This window comes from Panulirus ornatus, chromosome 28 (genome assembly GCF_036320965.1).
Source record: "Panulirus ornatus isolate Po-2019 chromosome 28, ASM3632096v1, whole genome shotgun sequence".
In the NCBI taxonomy this organism is placed as follows: Eukaryota; Metazoa; Arthropoda; class Malacostraca; order Decapoda; family Palinuridae; genus Panulirus; species Panulirus ornatus.
In genome coordinates this window covers 3,791,497-3,805,898 of record NC_092251.1, presented here as the reverse complement: position 1 = coordinate 3,805,898, position 14,402 = coordinate 3,791,497, and the positions used below count along the sequence as shown (strand labels likewise).

The 14,402-nt window shown below is 42.1% G+C and overlaps 1 protein-coding gene across 2 annotated transcripts in view; it reads right to left on the bottom strand.

The window, feature by feature from the left end:
- The window catches only part of LOC139757763 (irregular chiasm C-roughest protein-like), a 102,283-nt gene that overhangs the window by 3,545 nt on the left and 84,336 nt on the right, over positions 1-14,402 (bottom strand). Inside the window, exons 7-12 of one of the 2 annotated variants that reach the window (XM_071678543.1) lie at positions 5,806-6,056; positions 5,201-5,339; positions 4,503-4,661; positions 3,747-3,860; positions 1,084-1,172; positions 635-796 (exon numbers count right to left, since the gene is read on the bottom strand). In XM_071678543.1, coding sequence (XP_071534644.1) covers positions 635-796; positions 1,084-1,172; positions 3,747-3,860; positions 4,503-4,661; positions 5,201-5,339; positions 5,806-6,056 — 914 coding nt within the window. The remainder of the gene's footprint in view (positions 1-634; positions 797-1,083; positions 1,173-3,746; positions 3,861-4,502; positions 4,662-5,200; positions 5,340-5,805; positions 6,057-14,402) is intronic. The other variant, XM_071678544.1, reaches the window with a different exon arrangement.

The window sequence follows — 14,402 nt, the reverse complement described above, 5'->3', positions numbered from 1 at the left end:
TAGGGAAGTGAAATAATAAATGTATGGCCGTCCAGGAAGACCAATACCATTCTAGTGTAGCTCCATAGATAAAATCCGATAAATATTCAAACACTAGTATAGTCCTCATTAATTACTTCTTAATTATCAAGAATGTCAAAGTATAACCAATAGCAGGAAAGGGCAGAAAACCCCTTGTTCCTGTATCTATATATATATATATATATATATATATATATATATATATATATATAGGAAAGGATCACAATTCTGCGCATGATCAAGTACATTCCTACGAGTCCACGGGGAAAATGAAACACGATAAGTTCCCAAGTGCACTTTCGTGGAATAAGCACATCAGTGGAGACACGAGAGAAATATAAGTCAGTTGATATACAACGAAGAGACGTAGCTAGGACGCCATTTGGTAAACATGCTATTGTCCTTCGTTGTATATCAACTGACTTATATTTCTCTCTTGTCTCTCCCCTAATAATGTGATTATTGCACGAAAGTGCACCAGGGAACTTATGTTTCATTTTCCCCGGGGACTCGTAGGAAAATATATATATATATATATATATATATATATATATATATATATATATATATATATATATATATATATATATATATATATTCTGCAGGGACTTACAATTTTTAAGGGTATTCCTGTGAAGGTCTCTGGGTACAAGTAAGAGTTGGTCGAGGCCAGGTAAGTTGGGGTGGCAGGGTGTTCTCCTTCCTTGTCTCCCCAGCCTTCCATCTCCCCCTCCTTGTTGCTCATTGACGAACCCGTCCGCTGGTCCAGCTCCACCTAAGGGGAGAAACAGATAAAGAAATTAATCTTTACACCGATATAAATATTTACTTATTTCATTATGCAAGGCCAATGTGAAAGTCCCCAACAATCCCCATTTTACGCTCTGTAATATCCTTAGTTATCAACGTAAGCATCGTAACACTTAGTCATCAACTGAAGCTTTGAAACATTCATCAACTTAATTTTTGTATATCATCTTTCGAGTTTTGTGAATCATCATCCATCCCCCACTTGTTCCAAGGTTTCTCAATATCCCCTCCAGAGGCATCTTGCGTACTTACCTTTAGGTCAGACTCATTGGCCGTGGAGTTCTGGTCTGTCATCTGCAGGGCGACAGTCTTTTCCGGAAGCCCTCCCGTCTTAGCATCTGCTGGAAGGAAGAAACATCTCATTATCAATGAAGGAATAGGAAGCAGTCACTAGCTTCCCGAGCGAGAAAAACTAATCAGATGTCCATTCACGTTCAAGAAGCTATAGTGGGTAATCTATAGTTAAAATAGGACTATCTAATGATCACACGTTCATTCAAGTCCTGGAGCTGTAAAAGGTAATCTACAAATCAATACATGATTGATCAAAAATATGTTTCATCTACTAGTGAACACAAAACGTTGATCAGCTGATAGAATAAGCACGATGGCAGACGTTTCGATGCCACGTTTTCATCAAGGGTTAAATGACCGAAATTAATCTATGAATGAAACCGAGCAGGTCGCTAATTGGTTACTACTAATCGCCACGACGGACTAGTTGATCAGCGAATGAACGAGGAGGGATCAAGATATTATGACGTCGCTCGTAAATCACGGCTTCCACGTCTAATTCACAACGATTCAATGGCTGACAGATCACTCAGGGCGAGGGAGCAAAGACCTTATCAACTTGTCTTTATCCTCGAGTCACGGATGTATGTGATAATTATAAAAGATTGTTAGATACCGTACAATATATGTATTACTGTGAACTTATGACGGAGTCGACATCCTATTAAGGTATTATCTGGGAATGAATTTGTGGCGAAATCTGTCTACTACTTCAAGTATTACTTCCTATACGGCCAAGAGCTACGATTAATATCAACCCCTTGGATACAGCGGTTAAGACCCTTGGGTAATATGGAGTGAACTTTAACCAGATTATTAAGGTTTAGGGAAAGAACCATGCCATATACACCCAAGGGTTGCAGCGTCGTGCTTAAGGATCTTACCGTCCTGCTCAAGGGTCATACAGTCGTGCTCAAGCGGCGCACTTGTGAGTGAAGTTGAAATATTCAGATTCTGAATTACACGGGAAGAAATCAGATCTGTGTTACAAGGAGGTATAATAAACCTTATTTGCCGTATAGATGCAGCACTTCCGGTCAATTCTCACATCTGATAGTGGAAAGAGCATTCGTTATCATCAGTGGTGACGGAAAACAGATTATGTAGGTTAACTGTTGTGCGTTGTCGACTCATAGATGACGGTTATATTTCGTCACTTACTCCTTTGTAATTAGATAATTATACAGAAAAAAGCCTAAAACATTTAGGCGTACACTTTGAGGAACCCTATTTGCAGGTACGAGAGGCCACATTTTAAATCAAAGTCTGTTAAAAAAAATAAACTAACTATTCAGACAGACACAAAAAAAAGATGGAAAAAGCGGTAGGAATAAAATGTAGTCAACAGGAAAATGTTAAAATTAATTGTAACTCCTACTTCAGCTGGCCCAAAAAGGAAACGAGAAAAATGCTCTCTCAAAGACTTGGCTTAAAAGATAATGACTCAAGGGTAATTCACTCAAGGCTGCGAATGAGTAAATTACCTGCAGTTTCTCTAAATTGTTCGTTTATTATCTTTTTTATGATAGGCGTTGTATATGCACAGAAATAATCATAGAAATCAAGAGGCTATTTTTGTTTTATATATAATTGTAAAAGTCTATCTTTATACGTCCAAAAATTATTTGAAGGAGCCGAAGGGAAAAAAATATAGAATCCCCAATAAACTAAAGTACACATTGGTTTATTCCGGGGATCACGGAGCCCAAGGTTTCCGCGAAATTCTGTGGCAATTAAAAAAAAAACTTATGGAAGTCCAGTGGTTCATTATCTATAAAATGGAGCTCTTTGAACCTGAGGCTGGATAATGGTCGCCACAGAACCGCTTGTAAGCTATGATATTCTGCTAAAGAAAGAAGGCGAGAAGACTGGGTGGAGTACACTGGGGTTTCCAGTAAATACACGTTGCTTACAGCGTTCCTCCACCGAGATAAGGAACACGGGTCTAAGACATATAGCTAACCCCAGTACGACAATAGTACGTTGTATAAAAGAACCGATACCTGGAGCTCCTCTGTGATTAAATGTATACCAAGGGTCAATTCCTGCCTGTATGATGACTTCAAACCTTTAGGTGTGTGAATTATGTTATTTCCAGTCGATCCAAAAGACAGATGGGCAGAGTAAATGAACTAGTTGATGTACCAAGAAGTGTGCTAGGAATTGTAAGTCATGGAACACGAGTGAATGAGGCTCTAATTTCATGTTCTTGTAATGGGTAATGAGCTGAAGGGGTATATATGGACAAGGGTGCCTAACTCTGTCCATTGGACCCAATGCAGACTTTTAGGGTTTGACTAAGGCGGAGGGGTTGGTGATCGGAGCGATTCTGACCGTAATGCAACGCCGCTGAAAGTCTTTAAAGTCAGGTTTAGTTTACCATAAAAAAATGGCAAAGCCACATTGGAGAAGCCTCCTTAAAGCCAGGTTTGACCTGGTTCAACAGAAACCGACCATCTTAAAGACAGGTTTAGACCTGGATCAACAAGGCTGTCGTCTTAAAAACTAGTATGATTGGAAGAGTGCTTATTCAGTTATTATAACCTGTTACTCCTCTTAAACCCTGGCTTGACCTGTTCTTACACACTCGGTCAGAGTTCGAGTGAAGAGAAGGTGCTCACCCTTGTGCTTGGCGGCGCTCCTCTTGGCGCACATGATGACGGCGAGAGCCACCACCAGGACGAAGACAATACCCCCGGTCACCCCACACAGGATGAGCAGGAGCGGCAGCGTCTCTGTGGGCAGGAGTAGAGATATGGGTAACGTAGGGGGCCGTGGGTGATATAGGGAGGGATGGGTTACCAGGATCACACCAGGAGCTATGTAATAATCAGCATGAAGGCGGGGGGGATGGGGTTGACCGGGTGTTTGTGTGTGTGTTTCTTAAGGAATCTTCAAACTTCAAAAACGCTTCATACCTTCTTAGGATAAAGGAAGGTCAATACTTTCATCTATATGACAATAAGGACTTAACTTTTGTCATAACACCATTATTTTCCATTTACAGCTGAGAAGGGGATGTGACCTAACTCTCAAGTATTCTTAAACAAATTTGATAAAAAAAAAAAAAACATTAGCTATGAACTATCCAAAGAAAAAAAATACGTTTAACGATACTGTTTATATATACGATATACTTCTAAACAAAAATAAAATTGTCTAGAACTATATTCCTGCTTTCCTACCAAGATCTTACTGTTGCTCTAACAGATTTCTTTTTTCTTTACTTTCTTCTAAGGACAAAAATATCTATTTTCTATCTTCTGTTACTTTAGATAAGGGGAAAAATATTTCACTTCTCTTACAAATGACAGCAGTCAGGGAAACCTGAAAGATCTATATTTTTCTAGGCTAATTCCATGAAAGAAATAACTCACTTTTCTTGTTAAGGATGATCTCGAAGACATCAGAACCGAAGGAGTTCTGCACAGAGCAGTTATAGGCCCCGAAGTCTAAGGGCTGGGCGTTACGGATGATAAGCGTGTGACGCAACCCTTGGGTCGTCACGTCTTCCACCACCTCGTAACGGCCCTTCTCTGTGATGGAGAGACAAGACGAGGGAGATGGTCAGACTCTTGTGAATAACATATGAGAGAGAGAGACAGAGTAGAGATGGTCAGCATTTTGTGAAGGACGGACACAAGAGAGACGGTTAACTTCCGAGAGGAAAAAAAATTGAGAAAAGAGACTGGTTAACTGATATGGAGAAGGTATGTTTAAGAGGATGAGACGGGATAAGAAAAGGCATACTGTTGCGAGATAGAGAAGAGAAACCCTCAACTTTTCTAACAGGCAAGATGTGACCAACTTCTGCTTAAACTGCTGCTGCGAAGAGAAAGGAAGCAAGACGTTCATTCAATTGATTTAAAGTAACAACATTGCAGCTTGGAATGCGTAGGAATGTGTTAACTGAGCATTTAATGCCGAATGACATACAAAAGTGCGTGACATTGTGATAAGCCAAAACTTAGAACGGGAAGTATTTCATGCAAAAGGAGGCCCTACACAGGTGTAGAGCAACGGAAGCGCTCCGCTCAACAGGAGGAACTAAGATTGTGGTCATAGGGACACTTACCAAGATCGACCTCCTGTCCATTATGGGTCCACGTGACGGTAACGGAGCGAGCGGATGCAGCAGTCACCAAACACTCCACCAGCACCGTGTCTCCTTGCTTCCCCCACTGCACTTTCTCTGACCGGACCTGAGGCGGACCCTAAGGGATAAACAGGCAGAATATCCCGTCAAGTGACACCATAAAGGATCATCTAATTACACAAAATTATCCATCTTAATATAGATACAAGGCATGAAAAATAGCAATTACTTCAGTTGTGGTTTGTTTTGTCAGCTTAGACAATCTTTTAATCCACCTCATAAAATAAAAGTAAATACATGAAAAATATGGTCAAGTTAAGACTCACAATTAACTCAATTAGTTCAATATACTAATCAAATATGCCAAATAAGCTCGAGAGATATTATTAATTTCACAAAAAAATAATTTTATCAATGGGAAATTACAACTTTTAGGAGCTGAATACTGACAATTACTTTGTCATCATTCACCAGATAATCCGATTCATAAAGAATGGGCATCATACGATGCTTCAGTAAACCCCTTTTTATATCGAAGTGAAATTGTACATTGATAAAAAAAAATGGAGGATCGAACATCTTACCTTTAGGAACACCCCAACGGTGCCAGAGATCTCGGGGAACCCTTCAACCTTAGCGATGCAAAGGTAGGTTCCGACTGTGTCCTTGGTGACCTTGATGTGAAGCTCGGGGCCTTTACCCTCCACCGTCTGTGACCGCTGGTTGATCCACACGATGGTTGGGTCAGGCATGGAGTCCACTTGGCACCTCAGGGTTACGTTCTCCCCCAGCTCCGCATACTGGTCGCTCGGCGGCACACGAAATGATGGCCCATCTGTCATGGTAGAGAGGGAAGGAGTGGTTACCGGTGTGTGATGACTCTTTGTTGTAGAGACAGGGTGGTTTTACACTCGTTACCTCCGTCTCTATCTATATATATATAACGTCTAAACATTATGAATACACACATCTGCTTAGGTCAGGTGTGTGCGTGTCATTATGAGTAATTATCTATTTGTACTACACAGGGACCATGTCTTAAACTCGTGTGTGTGTGTGTGTGTGTGGTGAAATGTAAAAATATTGCACGATTTAAGTAAACATTTTGTCATGCTGCGTCTTCATATTTTGTGGATGTGAATATCTCTTGAACTGCACTGACAACCGCTGTAGCTCCAACGTCAAACTTGCTCACACGGATTTCAAGAGTTATTTCTACCTCGGCTGGAAAAGAACCTAGCCAGCAGTATCCTACGGTTCTAATCAAGTACAGATTTGCTGCATCCAAGAAAGAAGCGACAGACTGTAGACTTCAGTATAGGGTCCACACACAGCAGTCGCTCTAAACGCTTCCCGTCGTTATAAGTTTACGATCTCGCATGTACCATTAGGAGGTTGATCCCAGAGCATCTTCAACCCCTTACTGGACAGAGAGAGAGAGAGAGAGAGAGAGAGAGAGAGAGAGAGAGAGAGAGAAGCGTGTAATGACTTCCTCACGTCCAACAATTCCCTAGACGCGACAGTTGCCCTGCCACTATATCATGAGACAGACCGGATGCCCACTGCCATTCGCGATGGAGGGGCACAAGGGAGGAGGAGCCTTGTGGAAGGAAACACGGAGGGATAGAGGGAGGGAGCGAGCGAGTGACAAGACGAGTAGCGAGACTTGGATGGAGCAGGACGTAGATGGAAGAAAGGGATGACGGAAGACGACCTGGCATTCCACATGATTTTCCAGTTTGTATCAGGAGTCCTGGTGAGGGGAGGGAGGGAGTGAGTGAGAGAAGGGGAGGGTGTGGCTGTGTGCGAGGCCGAGAAGAGGTTCGCCTGTAATGACAGTGGCTGGCACATCAGGTATGCAAGACCCTAGGTCATGCAATGTTGAGGAAGTGTTATTACGTTTACTTCACCTCATCTCTCGCCTCTGCCTCTCCTCCGCTCTCCATGTAGTCTCCTACTACTCTTCTTCCTTCCTCTTCTCCCTTACCCGTGGTCCTTTTCCTCCTCCCCCTCCACGATCTGGAGGGGGAGGCACGGACCCGACACACGCTGCGGCTCGGGAAAAACGACGCCCCCACAAAAAGAGCAGCCAGTCTTCATCAGCGTCAGGAGGACACGACTAACTCGCAGGTTAATCTGACGGAGGCACAGACGGGACAGTGGGGTGGGGGGGACGCCATGGGACGGGTCCCTGCCGTCACCTCTGCGCGTCAGAGAGATAGAGACTTGCCCAAACAAACAAATCCAGAGAGATTCACCCGAACACACAGACAGACTAGGAGAGACAGAAGAAAGAGACGACGACACACCTCTGCTTGTCATCCACATAACGAGCCTGCAGGTCTCGCGTGTGTAATTTCCCCCGTTGCACACACACTAATACCCCGATAACTTTAGCCACAGTAACGTACGCCATAACTAAACGCGTTGTAAAATACATTCTCCCGGTAGTAAATAGAGTTTGTCTTCGTTGTCAGGGATATAATCTGGCCAGCCCGGGTTATTAGTTGTCATAATAAACACGGTGACCTAAAGTTACCAAAAGCTCTGCCTAATATCCCTCAACATTCTCCTTCCCCTCCCTCAGTAAATCTGAGGTGGTGGTGGTGGTAGCTCTGGCCTCTACCGAAATTAGGTGAATAGTTTATGCCTGTCCGAACTTCCTTCTTTTGTAGGTTAACAAGAGTTGTACGCGTTCAGGGAAGCTGTCCAAAGCTGCCTCGAGGACGCGGCGATGGAGGTCGAGCTAAACTTACATATTGTGTTAAGCTTAGGACTAACTAGAAGTTTCTGAACGTTGGATTAACTAGGAATTTCCTGCAGGGAATCTCGTGAAGGGGAAAGTTGTGAACCCAGGCTTCATAGGGGAAAGTTAAGGAACCTTGGCTTACTAGAAAGTTTAAAACGCCTTACTTACTAACACCCCCCTCCAGCGTTCACCTTATTAAAAATATTTAAAACGTTGGTTTAACTAAGGGGTAAGTTTTGGCATGGGGTTTTGCAGGAAGAATAAGGTAGTGAAGGAGGTATAAGAAGCTTCTCTTATGGAACTTAATACATCCTTGGTATATTTGACCTATAGAGGATAGAGTTTCTCTGTACACGTATTATCGACAGAGGACGCCGAGGGTAGATGGCCATTGGGATATAAAGGTGATAGGGTATTACAGGACAATCCTTCATCGAGGGATTTAGAACAGGATCTTTACATCCATCATCAAAAAGTACTACCTTCACGTAAATTTATGTTGTGAAAAAATATCTTGTTACCTCACTTTTCCACACACCTGGCACCACTTCAGTATACTTGACTCACTGTATTCTACACTGGTGCTTGTACAAGCGAGTATTATGAATTACAATATATTCACGAGTTCAAGTGTATACTTGAAGGGTTTTATTCATACTCCACCCTCAAGTTCCACGTGCCCCTCATTGTTCCACCACTCGTACCTCATTCCCCGTGCCTCAAATCCTTACACCCGCACTCCGATTCACTGTTCACTTGCACTTATATCTATTCATATTAGCTAACGCACTCTAAGGAATTACTCATGAAAATATCACGGTCTAGTATATAAAGTCTTACTCATACCAAACAAGTCTACTCTCTTTCACTATAGCCCAAGAGTGTAACTTGACTCGCAGAAAAACGCATTTCCTTCATACAAATTTGACCATACTCATACACAATGAATATCATTAATTTACTTAAATGAACTCTGTCGTGGTATCATACTTATACTCTGGGACACACACAAACACAAATACTCAGAGTCTATTCTTCAACCTCCCCCCCACCCCATCTCGTATAATTTTTTCCCCACCATTAACGCCTGAAATGTTGTTACAACTCTCCCTCTCTCTCTCGGCCTATTTTTTCACTCCCCTTTGAGACTCCCTCGTAAGCTGAACAAACCGCCATATAAATAAACATTATCTGTCGCACTGTGGGGAAGGAACAAGACATTGGTGTAAAGTTAATTAGTATTTTGAGGAAGGCGAGGAGCTCATCTTAGGAAAAGGATTCGCGCGAGCGAAGAAAAAGGAGTAAACATGTTAAAAAAAATATGCGAGGTGACGCGTGTTAAATTGGTTAAATCAGCAAGACAGTTACTGTAAACCTACCGAGTAAAGGTTAAAATTGGGATATCTGTGTTAAGTCAATGTACCACTGTACAGTGTTCCTGATTGAGTAGAACAACATTAAAAGTCCAGAGTACCGTCTTTAACACCACTGATAACAGTGATTCATCCCTACTTAACTGAGGGATACGAACAAGTACATTTAGACAAAAACAATATTTCACGACCAGTAAGGGGAACCGCTTATTCATGCAGGGAGAACTACACGAAACCAAAGAGTCCGAATGACAACCTACAATTGGACACTGAGAACGTGGGTATGTCTTGGCTGGCGCGAGTGTATCGCGTTATCACTGGTGGCTCGTTCTCTTCTGCTGGCTCCTGCTGGGGAGCTCTGCCTTCGAAGGGGCTTCCTATAGGGAATTATCTGGCACTTTAGGGAAATCTTTAGAAATATCTGCCAATTTTTCAACTAAGATTCTTGAAATACAACTGGAATACAACCGAAATCTAACAAACAGACTACTGGATCCAAACCAGGCTGTTTGTGATAGTGGAAGAAAACACATACTTATGGATTGATGTGGTAGGAGTAGAAAGACCAGAGAGATGTTTCCAAGCGGAGGAACTGTGAACTTTTCCTTTAAACTTCAGAGAATGATTCAAGGGAGAGATTAGACGGCCTTTAACACGAATGAGTAACTGGAGGTTACGTCTTAACTCAATTTGACTATGAAGTACACTATTTCTTGAGGCACAAAGCTAAAGACAAGATGTTTCACGGGACATGATACTTATATCATCCTTGGGAAGGACTGGCCAGTGAAGGCGTGGTAATGAAGCCAACCTTCAGCATCAGAGAAATAAATCTTTTTATATTTACATAGGTAATATATCTATTGTATCTGTATGCTGACGAAACCATATAACTAGCTGTGCAAAGAAATATTAGAAAATTGGACAAGAGTCATCAACAGGGCGATCTCATCGTATAATCATACTCATCTTTTTCGTTTTCATTACATAAGCTCTCCATCCCCTACAGTCCTCAAAATAAGAATACAAAATGTAGTAAAAGTGCTGGTTTTGGCCCCCAATCATGCCAGGTAAATAAATACCTCAGGGTTTTCCTGTCCCTTCATTCAACTCACTCGCTATACATCTTGCCAGCACTTGAACATAGCATTTGTGATACCTTATACGTTCCAGACGGAACACTGATATAAAATAACACACTGTAAATGTTCAGTAATCATAGGTTTGAGGTCGAAAAGGGCCTCCGCAACCCGAAATTATCGTTAGTATATTTTTCGTAACATATATTTATTCAATATACGACAGAGGATGCATGAATATGACGAAGAATATTAAAAAATGGCGATATCTCAGAGTGGACACTCAACTGAATAAATAAATCAGCTAAAGGAAGTCCTGGTCAGAATAAATAGAATAATGTTTGAAAAGGAATGCGCAAGTTGAGAGAGAGAGAGTTTCCCAGCCATGGTCTACAAAGCTACACTAATTCAGACATATTCGTCTTGACTCCTCCCCCTCCTCACACCAGTCGCTGGCAACACATTGCGTGCGTACCGTCGTTCTCTGACGACATGTTTCACCACCACGACACGCCCTGAAATCACGACCCAGTCATATATATATATATATATATATATATATATATATATATATATATACCATGAACGACATGACCAATGCACCTGTGACTTTGTCAGGGAGGTGGGTGTACGAGAAAAACCATCTTGGCAGTGCTACTATTACTACTACTACTACCAATACTGCTACTACTACTACTTTACAACATTTTCCCCCCCAAGATCCTACGACCACGGACCTATGTGCTTTCGCAGGCAAGGTACTATACTGACACCACTTCCAGTAACCTTGACATACGACCTTTTGACGTTACATAACCCAGCCTGGATACAGCAAGTCTCTATAGTCAAGCTCGGCTCCGAGCCAGGTCACAACATCCATTCTAAAGCCAGGTCTCGTTTCTCATCTCACCGGATGATTAACATTTAGGGAATGAAGCTACGAAATTTGTTGTCGTGTGCCAGGAGTATTAAATTACTTCCAGGTCCCCCTCATCTTTGACATTTTGACCCCTCCACACCCCCTTCAGAGGCACAGGACAACTGATAATATGCTGAGGATGATTTGTGTACTGGCTTTGAGTTCCTCGACATCTCTTAATGAGTTACGTTCTAAACAGGAGGGTAAGCAAACTGTAACAAACAGAAGCCAGCGAATGTTCTCTCCAGCGCACCGGTTGGGTAAGAACTTGCAATACACTTACTATCATAAATTCTGCTCTAATATAAATTCGACAGACTAAGAACGGAACCTACATAATTTTTTTTTCTCCCTCGAAATTACTAACCTCTCTCCCTGTCTCTTCAGCGCATTTAGCCCTGCAAATAAAAGCTGAATGAACGCCTGCAAAAAAAAAAAAAAAAGTCCCATCCATCATTAATTCTCTTGAAAGAAAAACAAGAAAATGAAAATACAGGTAAAGACCAGAGGCAATCGATCACATCACACAAGATAAACCACGCCTATTCTACCACAGCTTCGTCTACCATACCACATCGGAGACCATCCCACAACAACCACATCCACCACACAAGCACCGCCAAGCCACCACAACCACATCCACTCTACCATACTGCACGTCCGCCATACTGTACAAGAGACAGGGTGGTTAGTCTTGTCTTAACGTGGGATGACATAAGTGGTATTATTTGTGTTGTAACTTGGCACAAAACTAAGGCCCATGATATATAACAATTCTCTTCTTTTTTCCTCCAATCATATATCAATCTTTTTCTAGCTCTCCCTTTGTGCTCATTTTTTAATATTCATTACACACACACATATATATATATATATATATATATATATATATATATATATATATATATATATATATATATATAAAAAGAGGACGTTAATGCATACGAGGAATAGGACGAACGTTGGGAGAAAGGAGTATGTCAATAAAGCAGATACCAAAGAGAAGATGCGAAGTAAACAGAGTAGGAAATGTAAAGCGACCCTTAACTAGGGGTTAATGGGAGACTAGACAAAGGAGAGAAACAGAACAAAAACATGATAAATGGGAATATCTCAAAGGAATAATGGACTGTGAAGGAAGCGAGGGAAGAGATAGGTTAATGTGAATGAGAAGTTAACGTCGTACTGTACAAGGTTTATGTAAAAGTGCAACAGGGGAGATGAGGTGAAGCGAGACGATTTACTGCATATTTCCTTAACTCATTGTAAAGTACCGTGACCCTCTGTGAGGTACTTAGACCCACAGCGAGGTACTACGACTCACTGAGGTACAATGGCTGGCTCCAAGGTACAATGATCCGCTATGAGGTACAGAGAGGAACTCATTGCGAATATTGTACTTCACTATGACGTGCTCGGACCTACAGTGAGGTACTGTGACCCACTATCATGTCCTAATACCGTCTATGAGGTACCGTAACTCACTGCGAGGTACCTGAAAGGAGAGAGAGACAGACCCAGGGGCAATAACTGGTGTGACAGATGATAGCGTTGATGTCCTCGTATCTCAGTCCCTCAGCAGGCACAGTCTCTCTCTCTCTCTCTCTCTCTCTCTCTAGCGTTCGAACTTATCGCTTCTTCATCATTATGAAACGTAGGTATTCCTGTTATTCTTAAAGAGCGAGTCATTCCGTCCTGCTACCCACCATTAACAGTTCTTTAAATAACTGAAGATAAACAAAGAGCGAAGAGGAGAGTCCCCACTCCCCCACTCAGCGTGTAGCGCTGCCATATCGATTAGCGAATGGCGTGGGCTACTGGAACACGACGGTACGACAATCGAGCACGACAAGTACTACTCAGGAGTACGACGTTACGACTATAGCACGACGGTACGCATCTCAAGAATTAAGAGGTCAGAGGTCATGCCATCGAATTACCCAAGGGTCGCATAGCCATGCTCGAGAGCCGTACCATCGTGTTCAAGGAGTTACTCGAGGAACAGACGACGACTTTGTGGCAAAAAAAAAAAAAAAGTCTAGACAAGATCATTTTCTCATTTTAGTCCATTTTTTCCATTAAAGTTTCGTCCTGGTTAAAGCTACATTAATAGACAATGTGTTTACATTCAAGGATGAAGATGTATAGACAATCCACCGAGCTGTTCATCCTCCTCTATGTGCTGGTACAATAAACTGGGTACCTGACTTTTTGAATTTTCCAAAAGATGGAACAGAGAAGGGGGCCAGGTGAGGATATTTCCTTAAAGGCCCAGTCCTCTGTTCTTAACGCTACCTCGCTAATGCGGGAAATGGCGAATAGTATGAAAGAAAGATATATATATATATTTCATTTTTCTCTGTTAATCCATTCATATATTCATTCATTCATCTATTCTTAGAAATGAATAGAAAACAACAGGACTGCGATCCATTTTGGATTTCTTTCCCAGTATACAATGGGACAGAACTAATACTTCAACGCTGTATGAAATCTAGATAAACTAGGCCCTAAGGGTTAGCCCTCTCTTCTTTAGCCAACCCTCCTCCTGGCCAGCTCTTCTCCCCGGCTAGACAGACCCACCCGCTCTTCCCCTCTCCAGCCTCCTCTCATACTCTCTCACTCAGCCTTACACCATACACTATGCATTCAAAAAAATCCCGAGCCGTCTAATGGATAGCAGAGTACATTAGGACCGACGTGGGAATGTGTGGTGATGTGTGTCTGGTTGACCGGGAAATGGAGAGAGAGAGAGAGAGAGAGAGAGAGAGAGAGAGAGAGAGAGAGAGAGAGAGAACCACAGAAGGAACAAGAGACTATATATAAGCGATGGAAATCAACAGCAGGAAAGTGTGACCGAAGGAAAACGATGAAGACAAAGAAAACCTCAGAAACGGAGAGAGAGACAGACAGACGGAGAAAATTCTAACTCTCAGGCAAATCTCTCTCTAGACCCAGAGTGTCCTTCACGTGACGTCATTCAACAAGTGAGAGACGAGAGAAAAAAATATACCACGTAATTCACAGAAATCTGCCCTCTTGACCCCTGCCCTAATGAGGC